The 12322-nt window shown below is 40.4% G+C and overlaps 1 protein-coding gene across 3 annotated transcripts; it reads left to right on the top strand.

The window, feature by feature from the left end:
- Positions 1–6386: 6386 nt before the first annotated feature.
- On the top strand, positions 6387–12111 carry LOC115194100 (leucine-rich repeat and calponin homology domain-containing protein 4). Of its 3 annotated transcripts, none has more exons than XM_029753463.1 (7): positions 6387–6905; positions 7085–7139; positions 8468–8546; positions 8643–8848; positions 9011–9148; positions 9340–9417; positions 9786–12111. In XM_029753463.1, the coding sequence occupies exons 3-7, from the start codon at positions 8480–8482 to the stop codon at positions 10011–10013; spliced, it is 717 nt and encodes a 238-aa protein (XP_029609323.1). In that variant the 5' UTR covers positions 6387–6905; positions 7085–7139; positions 8468–8479; the 3' UTR covers positions 10014–12111. The 3 variants fall into 3 exon arrangements, with proteins under 3 accessions (XP_029609323.1, XP_029609324.1, XP_029609325.1); XM_029753464.1 differs by having other exon boundaries at positions 7085–7298; XM_029753465.1 differs by lacking the exon at positions 6387–6905 and having other exon boundaries at positions 6925–7298.
- The last annotated feature ends 211 nt before the right edge of the window (positions 12112–12322 follow it).

Below are 12322 nucleotides of genomic sequence, written 5' to 3'. Positions count from 1 at the left end.
CTCTTTCTAGAGCTCCGACCTGAGAATCACTGATGTCATGATTTGACCTTGTTTTTTTCCCATAGTTCCCAGTTGTCTTGAAAGCACCATAAATCCAGAGAATGCCAGACTTTGTTGACAAAGTTTGATGACTAAATTTGCCCACAAGAAGGACCACAGCACAACAAGGTGAGTCCAAAAATGTATTGTATGCTGCTGTGTAAATTATGTAATATGCCAGGGAGATATGTATACTGTAGCTAAGAAAGTAATACTAAGTGTATGTTGTGTAGTAAGCTATTGGTAGACCATGTGTCTCACCCTAAACATTTGGTCTCTTTCTCCCTCATAACTTAGCCTACTGTTCTGACTTGGTGGTGGCCATGTAGCCTTTAATCTGTTTTAGAGAAATGTAATCATCAAATGTTGTAAGAGCTTTCATTGTCTGATTATATGCCCCCTTTATTTATCCTACGGTTCTGACTTGTCGTACAAGGATAAAACTGTAAGAACAGCCCATGTTCTGAATTCTGCCACTGTACATTTAAAAAGTGCTGAACAAATAGTTATATTGACTACGTCCATCCTAGCTCGATCATTGTCTTAATCTAAATTACAGATTGCCTCTTATCCACTCATCGTTCCCTTATGCCATAGTTTGTACATCTCAATTGTCAGTAGAAATCACATTTGTGATCGGTGTCCCTTCCATGGGATGGTTGAGCTAATGTAAGCTAATGCGATTAGCATGAGTATGTAAGTAACAAGAACATTTCCCAGGACATAGACATATCTGATATTGGCAGAAAGCTTAAATTCTTGTTAATCTAACTGCACTGTCCAATTTACAGTAGCTATTATAGTGAAATAATGCCATGCTATTGTTTGAGGAGAGTGCATAATTTTGAACATGAAAAGTTATTAATAAACATATTAGGCACATTTGGGCAGTCTTGGCACAACATTTTTAACAGAAATACAATGGTTCATTGGATCAGTCTAAAACTTTGCACATACACTGCTGCCATCTAGTGGAAAAAAATCTACATTTCACCTGTGCTGGAATAATACATTATGGCCTTTCTCTTGCATTTCAAAGATGATGGTACAAAACAAATACAAAATAACGTTGTTTTTTTGTATTATCTTTTACCAGATCTATTCTGTTATATTCTCCTACATTCCTTTCATATTTCCACAAAGTTCAAAGTGTTTCCTTTCAAATGGTATGAGGAATATGCATATCTTTGCTTCAGGGCCTGAGCTACAGGCAGTTAGATTTGGGTGTCATTTTTAGTGAAAGTTTTAAAAAAGGGGTGTATCCTTAAAAGGTTTAAAACAGGTAGGGACTACAGCCTGGGACAGGGACAGGCTGATAATATCAGTGAAGACGCCCGCCAGCTGGTCAGCACACACTGAGGATGCGGCCAGGGATGACATCTGGGCCGGCAGCTTTGTGATCATTCACTTTACTGATAGTTTTACTCGCATCAGCCTCAGAGAGCCAAAGCATAAGGTCGTCCGGAGGAGTGAGAGTCTTCCTGGATGGCTCGGTATTGTCTGCCCTGAAGCAAGCATAGAATGTGTTAAGCTGGTCTGGGATGGAGGCTTCTGTGTGCACAGCACAACTGGATTTGCCTTTTTAGTCTGTAGTCCTTCCACATTTGAGGCAAGTCGGAGTTGTCGAACATCAATTGAAGTTTGAGTCTATTGTCTTTTTGTGTCCCTAATGGTCATGTGCCATGGATGTTTGTATATGCGGGAATCAGAGCACCATGCTTTTTTTGGTGTCCATTACCCTGCAAGATTCCCTAGTTCCATAAATTACACCCCTGTCTCCCCTCCTGAGCTGGCCTCTCCCACCCCTGAGTGTTCTACTGGCAGCCTGCCCACCATTACAGAGAGGGGGAGAGAGAAGGAGCACACAAGGGGGAAGAGGGAGGGAGGGAGCAGGGCGGAAGACCCAATGCCGTGCCCATACCTAATTCTGCCTCACCGTTGCCACGCCAAGATTTTTTCATCCCCACCATTACTTAAAAATAACTTCACTCAACCTTTTTCTTCCTCCTCTCTCTTTCCCCATTCATCCCTCCTTGTACACGATTCAAGGTTGTGAGTGCCTGCGCTCTTTGGATCTTCAGATGAATGAACCAGGGGAGAGTAAAGACGTCTCCTCTTTGACGTGCGTGTGTGTGTGCATGCATGTGTGTGTATATTCTTTGATGGATGAGGCCCTGTCTAACTGTAAAGTAGGCCCCCATTCACCATTAACAGCAACAAAGATCATTTTTTGAAACTGTCACTATTATGAAGCAGGTTGCTTTCCATTTAATCATCAACCTAGCCTAAGCTGGTTACTAAGAGAATGGTGGTATAATGTATTCATACTTTCCTTTTCAGTTTCTATGAAACGACTGTTCACTTTGGTGTGTATTGAGTCCACAATCAGAATGACAATATAATGTTTTGATCATAATAATGTTGTAAGTTGTAAAGGTCCTGGGTGTTCTTGCTTCAATCCAAATTTATCTAACAAGATAAACAATGGCTGAGAGACCTATTGCATTAAATTCCGCATTCACATCACTGAACCAAAAGACACCTCTTGAGATCAGGGGCCATTTTAAAGAGAGACAACATTGCCATCTTGTGGCTAGGAAAATAATCATACCCAACTCTATCTTTTTATATATATTTTTTTTATTTCACCTTTATTTAACCAGGTAGGCCAGTTGAGAACAAGTTCTCATTTACAACTGCGAACTGGCCAAGATAAGCATAGCAGTGCGACAAAAACAACACAGATTTACACATAAACAAACATACAGTCAATAACACAATAGAAAAATCTATGTACAGTGTGTGCAAATGTAGAAGAGTAGGGAGGTAAGGCAATAAATAGGCCATAGAGGCAAAATAATTACAATTTAGCATTAACACTGGAGTGATAGAAGTGTAGATGATGATGTGCAAGTAGAGACACTGAGGTGTAAAAAAAGCAAGAGGGTAAGTAATAATATGGGGACGAGGTAGTTGGGTGTGCTATTTAGAGATGTATACAGGTACAGTGATCGGTAAGCTGCTCTGACAGCAGATGCTTAAAGTTAGAGAGGGAGATATAAGACTCCAGCTTCAGTGATTTTTGCAATTCGTTCCAGTCATTGGCAGCAGAGAACTGGAAGGAAAGGTGGCCAAAGACAGTGTTGGCTTTGGGGATGACCAGTGAAATATACCTGCTGGAGTGCGTGCTGCGGGTGGGTGTTGCTATGGTGACCAGTGAGCTGAGATAAGGCGGGGCTTTACCTAGCAAAGACTTATAGATGACCTGGAGCCAGTGGGTTTGGCTACGAATATGTAGTGAGGGCCAGCCGATGAGAGCATACAGGTAGCAGTGGTGGGAAGTATATGGGGCTTTGGTGTCGCTTCAATGATGAGTGTACTGTGTTTAGGCTATACCAGCACAGCAATATCCTAGGTAGGTGCTGATATTGCAGACTAATCACTAGTAATACATGGCGATTTAGTACATTTGAAAAGGTCCCCAGAACATTGATATTTTCCTTCCTCTGCAAAAAATGTTAAATGATGCCCAGCAATGGGAGAGCACTCGTGATGCTCAGAGTGTGCCGCTTAGATAACTGCTCTACCGTAGTTCACAATGCTCTAGCAAGCCACGTGAATACTTGATGGAAATAGCACTTTGCTTTCCATTATTTTGTTTTAAGCCTTCCCCAAACCATAGCCCTAACATTAAACACTCGGAATTAATACCTAAACTAGTTGTTTTTTTTAACCCTGTATCCACGTGGAATTAATGCATCAAAAATAGATGCTATCCATAATATGTATAATTTAGAAGGGACACTGAGATCTTGTGGATATTGGCATTGCCAGTCTGGTATGACAGTATACTGAATAATTCAGGGAGATTTCATGACGTGGCCCTTTCTGGGTGTAGAGTGTGGCGTCCCCCTCTCTCACTCTCTCCTACACCCAGGTTCTGTTATCTCAGGTCATAAATTCCTGGTGGAGACTCTCTCCCCCTGGTCATGCAGAGAGAGAGACCACAGAGAGAACAAGGGATTTCACTTGGCCAAACTTCTAAATCCCCAAAATGAGAGTTTTAAACAATATGTCCACATGTGAGAGTGTGGGAATGGTCCATGGACACTTAAGGGACAGTTATGTTGAGTGTGTTTCATTTGGTGACCTCAAACATAACTATAACTACATTTCTGAACGTGTACATTTCTCATTTATGGGGTTTGCAATTAATACTTGTATAAAATGAATGAGTAAAGATAAAACTATTTGTGAAATGATGTAATGTGATGTTAAAGGGGAAACTTAGCATGTCTTGGAATGGCCTAATCAAAGCCCAGAACTCCATCCAATTTAGAATCTGTGGTATGACTTAAAGATTGCTGTACACCAGTGGAACCCATCCAACTTGAAGGAGCTGGAGCAGTTTTGCCTTGAAGAATGGGCAAAAATTCCAGTGGCTAGATTTGCCAAGCTATTAGAGAAATACCCCAAGATACTTGCAGCTGTAATTGCTGCAAAAGGTGGCTCTACAGAGTATTGACTTTGGGGGGGTGAATAGTTATGTTAGTTTTCTTCTTTTTTGTCTTATTTCTTGTTTGTTTCACAATAAAAATATTTTGCATCTTCAAAGTGGTAGGCATGTTGTGGAACTCAAAGGATACAACAAAATAGGAAAAATGTCAAAGGGGGGTGAATACTTTCGCAAGCCACTGTATTCTTCATGATGTAAAATAATGCCATGGAATTCTAAGCAAATCTTGTCTGCTAAATGAACTAGTGTAGCCCACAGCCATTTGGCATAGCCAGATCAGTATGCTGTTCTGTTCTTCTGAAATAGACTAGATTTTCTTCATATCATGCTTCTTTAGACCTGTCTAAAAGAAATAATGGATTTATTGTGAAGGTGTAGGCTATATTACATGTATTTATTAGACTTTTTAAAATGTAGATGTTCCAAAGGTCTGCATCAGTGGCTTGTAGGCAATGTGTGGAAGCCAGGAGATGTTAAATATATTTATGTTATTAACAGTCAATTACCGTGAGACCGACAGTTATTTGCTTTACAATCACCTGCTGACAAAATGTTGTGACCGCCACAGCCCTACTCAAGAACATTCAGAGATTTGTCCCGAAGCCACTCCTGTGTTCTCTTGGCTGTGTGCTTAGGGTTGTTGTCCTGTTGGAAGGTGAACCGTCGACCCAGTCTGAGGTCCTGAGCACTCTGGAGCAGGTTTTCATCAAGAATCTCTCTGTACTTTGCTCCATTCATCTTTCCCTCGATCCTCCCTGTCCCTGCCACTAAAAACATCCCCACAGCATGATGCTGCAACCACCATGCTTCACCGTAGGGATGGTACCAGGTTTCCTCCAGACGGTTCCAAACTTCTTCCATTTAAGAATTATGGAGGCCGCTGTGTTCTTGGGGACCTTCAATGCTGCAGAATTTCTTTTGGTACCCTTCCCCAGATCTGTGCCTTGACACAATCCTGTCTCGGAGCTCTACGGACAATTCCTTCGACCTCATGGCTTGGTTTTTGCTCTGACATGCACTGTCAACTGTGGGACCTTATATAGACAGGTTTGTGCCGTTCCAAATCATGTCCAATCAATTGAATTTACCACAGATGGACTCCAATCACGTTGTAGAAACATCTCAAGGATGATTCATGGAAACAGGATGCACCTGAGCTCAATTTCGAGTCTCATAGCAAAGGGTCTTATGTAATAAGGTATTTCTATTTTTTTACTTTTAATACATTTTCAAACATTTCTAAAAACCTGTTTTTGCATTGGTATTGTGTGTAGATTGAGGGTTGAGTATTTTTTTTATTTAATCAATTTTATAATACGGCTGTAACATAATGTGAAAGAAATCAAGGGGTCTGAATACTTTCCGAATGCACCGTCTTTAATTTACCATCTGTAGAATAGAAAGCTTCAGAACGTTTGTGAAACATCACTATACTGTGGGAAAATATATGGCAGCTGGAAATCAAAACTGGATGGTCTTCAGAGATAGATGGGAGGGGTTGAGGGTAGCTGAAAGCTGGGACTAAAACCAATCAAAAGATAACTAATGTAAAATGTACTGTGCCTGTAATGTATGTAGTGTGTGTATATATAAGCTGGAAGTGGAAGCCTAAGCACTGTTGTCCATTAGTTCACACCAAGTAGGTTTATTGGAAAATAATATAAAGGAAAATATATTTAAGTAGTTCATTCCAATTACGGGAGTGGTGGTAGGTTTAGGGGAAAATAATAAAAAAGGAAAATATGTTTTAAAAAAAATATATATATATATGTATGTATGTATGTATGTATGTATGTATGTATGTATGTATGTATGTATGTATGTATGTATGTATGTATGTATGTATGTATGTAATGTATATATGGGGGCTTGTAAATTATGCAGAAAATTACATTGATGGAAGCCACAATCTATCTACAATATTAAAGCTGATATACTCCCAATTATTTCAAATTAATTTGGTTGGAGGCAATGATTCTCGTTTACTGTGTAATTTATCTCACCTGGGTAAAAATAATCATTCAACCAGTTTTGAAAAGAAAATGAACATTCTGCTACATTGCATTCCATTGTAAAGTGCTAGGGTTGTGATAGAACCAGCTGCTAGTCAACTTATGTGGTGGTGGTGGACTTATGGTTATCTGTGTGTGAATATTTCACTTCTTCAAACGTTGAACAAAATGGTAGTCGTAACACAGGTTATAGACATCACAGTGGTCTTTCTATGGAAACAACCACCTTTCCATTTTATTTCTGATTTTGATAAACATCTTCCAGTTTACTGAAGAGGACGACAAGCCCAAACAGGAAGTCATGTGCCAACGCTGTCACAAACAGGAAGTAGCTCAAGGTAAGATACCTTACATGAAACAAGCCAGGGACCGAGAAATTGTACTGCCTGAATTGATCCATGTGTGAAATGTGTTTTCGAAAGCCCTGCTATGTTTATTAGTAGCAGATGAGTGCACAGTGCTGGACTGTTGTGGTTTGAGTATTTGCTTTCTGATTGTGTTATCTGTCTCCCTCTAGTGGTGGCTCACCAGAGAATCGCCACTCCCAGAATGGCCTCCGACAACGATGTGCAGTCAGTCTCTCAGCCACCTTTTTAAAACTTTCATCAGCATATACCAGTATTCCCCAATTACATTCAGCTATGGGTTGATTTTTTTCTTGAGAGCAGAACATGGCGGGGCCAGAACATAGTTATAAATACACTGCAAATTGACTTCAAGAAGCCCAAACGGTATTTGACAATAACAGAATCACTTCAAATTCAGTTCTAACCCTGGGGTTTCTATCACATATGCCTCTCTATTTATGCGTGGGAATACTTGGGAACATATTTCCTAAATTAAAATTACTTTGAGCTGATTTCCTGTTAATTTTACACCCTTTTAACTAAACATCTTTTAATTTTTTTGCCCAGAACTTGCGTGGCCAAATAAAATCACCCGTGGGCCATTGGGCTGCCTATTAGGGAACCCTGGCATATACCATAATTTCCGGACTATTGAGCGCACCTGAATATAAGCTGCACCCACTGATTTAAAAAAATATATATATTTTGAACATAAATAAGCCGCACATGTCTATAAGCCGCAGGTGCCTACCAGTACATTGAAACAAATTAACTTTACACAGGCTTTAACGAAACATGGCTTGTAACAAAAATAAATAGGCTTTAACGAAGCACGGCTTATAACAAAAATAAATAGGCTTTAACGAAACACGGCTTGTAACAAAAAATAAAAAATTAGCAGTAAACAGTAGCCTACCAAGAAAGTCATTGGTCACTATCTTCCTCCTCCTGTGCACTGAAACCACTGAAGTCATCTCCTTCGGTGTCGGAGTTGAATAGCCTCAGAATTGCTTCATCCGATATTGGATCGTTTTCATTGTCGCTCTCGTCACTGTTTGACCTTAACCCATTCGGCAATTTCATTGGTCTAATGAAAGCTTCATGCCGGCAAAAAACTGAGCACGTCACAGAATGTGTTTTTTTTTACAAAAAAAATTGAAAGCGGGAAAAATCCATATATTAGCCGCGTCATTGTTTAAACCGCGACGTTCAAAGCGTGGGAAAAAAGTTGCGGCTTATAGTCCGGAATTTACGGTACTCAATTTCTCTTCGACTATTCTTTTACATTATTTTTGTCTTGATGGTTATTCTATTATTTTACTTTATTTTTGTGTTGATGGTTATTGTGCTACTATTTAATATTTCAGCAGTATAATCCATAGCCTGTTCCCAGATCTGTTTGTGCTCTTGCCAACTCCGTTTCTGTCATTGTCAAGACAAACATTTTCAATGAGTGACAAGGAGTTGGCATGATAGCACAAACAGGCTGGCACTCAGGCTACATATCCCACACCTGATGTAAATAATGTAATTGGTCTTTCCCTCTCCAACAGAGTGCAGATCAGATGTGCACATCATATCAGGTGTCATCGTCTCATACGCCACTCGTTCAGCGCTCTGTTAGCCGATCAGGTACACACACACTGACACAAACACCAATACAGACCTTCAATCTCCTAGTAGTGACAACTCCGATGTTAGTTAACACAAAGTTTGTGTGTTTATCAGAGGGTCCGTCGTCTCCCAAGACATCGTCCCCTCCAGGCCTGACACAGAAACCCAACCGTTTCCTGTTCCGCACCTCGTCGCGCTTCAGCGTCAAGAGTCAGGTCTCTATCTCAGGCTCTACACAGAGTCTGGTGGAGGCAGGCCGTACTGAGTTGCTCTCCTCGTTGCGAAGAGAGGAGAGACCAGTTGTCATACAGCTACACAAGGTATTGCATAGTGTACCTCATGTTGTATCATATCCTTCCCTACAGTTTTTTTCTTTTTAATGCTTCTCCTATTCACATGTACTCTTTCCCTTTCTCTCTCTCCATCTCTCGATCTCTTTCTCCCTCACTCCATCTGTCACTCTCTCTCGTTCTCTCTATCAGACTCTAGAGTCGATGTTGAAGACCACCCTACCAGAGGATCTAGGGGAGGCGTTGTCCAATGGCACGGTCCTCTGCCAGCTGGCCAATCACGTTTGGCCCCGCGCAGTGTCAATCATCCACATCCCCTCCCCAGCAGTGGTGGGCCAATCAAAGACTTATTGTAAAATTCTGTTCACTTTAGGATATATTTGTCAGTGAGTAGACAGGGACTTCAGGTGATTTGAGTACCAGTAAAATAAAAGTAAAGAATATGGTATTTGTTTTAATGTTGTCTGTTATGTAAGTATTTGTGTATTTGACTCTGATGTTCAGTCTCTCTGCCCCTTTAGCCAAAGCTGAGCACTGCCAAGTGTCGTCTCAATGTGGAGAACTTCATCGCTGCCTGTCGCAAGCTGGGGGTCCCTGAAGTAAGAACACCTTTCTCCCTATTTTTCACACATTCTTCCTCCTCTTGTCGACTTACTTTGGTTCATCAGATCTAAAAATATGATCACGTCCCCCTGATCACTTATGTTCAGTATTTTTTTTGCAGCTTTGCAATGATCCAGTAATACTTAACTATTTTTCTTAGCTAAGCCTTATGTGCTTAAAGCTAATTTTGTATGCCTTTGCATCTCTGTTTTCTATGTCATCTCACATTCATCCCTTTCTCGCCATTTCTCTTATTTTTCTTTCCCCTTTTCTCCATCTCCTTTCTAACCCAATCTTCCTTCTCTCTCCATCTCCATCTTTTTACTCTTCCCCTCTGCCTTTCTTCATCCTTTCTCTCTCTCAGACGGAGGTGTGTGTGTGCTCTGACGTGTTTCTCTGTAAGCTGCCTGCTGTGCTGCGCTGTGTGGCGGCCCTCATGAAATATGAGGGGGAGGCAAAGGGTGAGACTCGTACCGCCCAGACAGTCGACCCCCACACCCCCGACCTCTCACTGGTCTCGGAGGGCTTCCCGGTCTTCTACTGCCTGGCCATGGCTCTGATCTACACACTCTACTACCAACTGGTTGCATAGATACTGAGGGATTGTGTGTGTGAGAGAAACGGTGCGAGAGTGCGTAAACTCACTTGGACTGACACTGACGTGAATTTGACCACCTAATGCGAACATTCAGACAACCAGGATTGAAATGATCCACCATGAATTGTCAAAAAACGCACATGCAAAACAGACTCGTACACACAAACATTCAACTGCCCTGGCGTGAGGTATGCAGGGCGAGAGTGAGGCCCACAACACAGGAAGGACTGTCAGCTGCTCCCTCCAACCCCATAGCTGCTCCTAAAAAGTACATGACACATGATGACGTACACAGCACACATCACAGCAAAGCACACTGTGTATACTTACAACAGCTGATGTGGTTGGGCTCAACAGGAAACCATATGATATTAAAAGCAGCAACCTTTGAGTAGATGTGCCCTTTAAAGTTAAAGGTACTCCTCTGGACCATCGGCACCAAAAAGGCACCTATTTATATAAGCTAAAATACCCTACTTTAAAGGTGCCTTCTGAAATGACAACCTATGTGAATGAATAGCAGAGAAATACATTTGTGAAAACACTACAGACATACAGTAAAACTAAACACTATAATGGACATTTTTAAAGGGCTTCCCTACATGACTGCCTTTGCATAGTGCCCTAGTCTGTACCCCTCTGATGCACAGAATGTCCTGTCTCCAGTTAGGGAAAGCTACTTAGAGAACTGTAAACACCTGTTGTAACCCTTGAGGGGATAGTATTTTTCTACCTTTTCTATTACTCAATGTCTTTCAAATAAGAGGACATTTTGTAAATAAGCCTCTAAAATTTGCTGAAAGAGTTGACATTTTTTCATGGAGGCCAGTTTGTGCAAATGAGACATCACTAATGCTTCCTATGACTGGCTGACTATAAGACCACTCACTGACCAATGCTTTCCACCGTTTTTTGTCTGCTATGTCTGATTGTGACCACGAGTGGTGGTGTTGCTACAGGACACCGATGCTTTAATGTGTTAACTGACGGTACAGAATAATTTCAAATCTTCTTTTTGTGGTTGTGCTGTTTTTTGTTTGTTTGGTCGGCTTAACATGCTTCATGTTTGTATAAACGTAAACAACTCATTAAATTATTTTGGTATTTTTATAAAGAAAATTAAGAACTTTTTTTCTGTTTGTTGCAGTGCTTGCTGAAGGAGTGCAGTTGTCTCATAGATAAAAACAAACTGAAATCAATTGGGTTAATTTACTTCCTGATTGACTGAGTCGGATTACTTGTTTTACCTGTTCATTGGGACCACTTTTCTAAAAGTTGCACAAATAACCATTAAGGTAAATGACAGATAAGGGTTAGTCTGATAGTTAACTTAAGTCTGAATGAACTGTGATGTGATTCTGTCTTACAGTTTAGTCACTACATTTTCCATCAGCCCTATTATGTACAATGTTGCTGTGGGTGCTCTTGGGAAGCTGCGTTTTAGTGCATTGTGAGGCCTCTGCTTTCTCCAGCATAATGCTTTGTTGTAATTTACTGAGCACACTGAAAAATGTGATGTCCAAGCTAAAAATAGAGGCTTACTACATTCAACACACACACACACAATGTAAATGGAAGGCAACATTTCAACATACACCTTGTATTTGAGGTGTGTATCTTGCAGAGGTGTCATCCTAATGCTGTAGTCATGACTTTCCAGAGGACTGTAATATATACTGTACATATTGATGGGGCTTATTCACCTTGCATGAAGTGGGCAAGAAGAGCGGACATTTTGGTGGTCAAGGCAAGGTTGTGTCATACTGGGTCCATAAGGGATCTGTAGAAATGTCTGTTGAATGTTTCCCTATCATTGTCTGTTACACCATTTTTTTGTGCATAACCTCAGTCAGCCTTGTTGGAATTGAATTTGCGATAATGTTGTTTCAACCAAAATGTTTTTTTTTTAAAACAGTGGATAGAACTTAATTATATTCTTAAATGTTTAAAAGAACAGAAATACTGTTGTATTTTGTAATATTTACGTTATACCTATGTATTTAAATGAGATGATAAATGTGAGTTTATATAAAATCTATAAAGTATTTTTTTCCCGCTGTAAAGAAATTATAAAGAAATTAACTTGACCATATTCGGTGTCATAGTCTGCTTTTATGTTGTCTGCTTGCTGCTAAAAATCTATTAATGTTTGTTGTATTCCTCCAGTCAAGAGTTTTTGTTGCATTCTGCCAGTTTTGGCTAGCTAGATGGGGTAGAGCTACAAACAGAAGTGACTACGCAGCAGGTTAGGATAATTATTGTAGCAGGTTAAGAGAATTGGGTTAGGAAAAGGGTTAGCTAAA

This window comes from Salmo trutta, chromosome 5 (assembly GCF_901001165.1).
Source record: "Salmo trutta chromosome 5, fSalTru1.1, whole genome shotgun sequence".
NCBI lineage: Eukaryota > Metazoa > Chordata > Actinopteri > Salmoniformes > Salmonidae > Salmo > Salmo trutta.
This window is presented reverse-complemented; position numbering and strand designations above follow the sequence as displayed.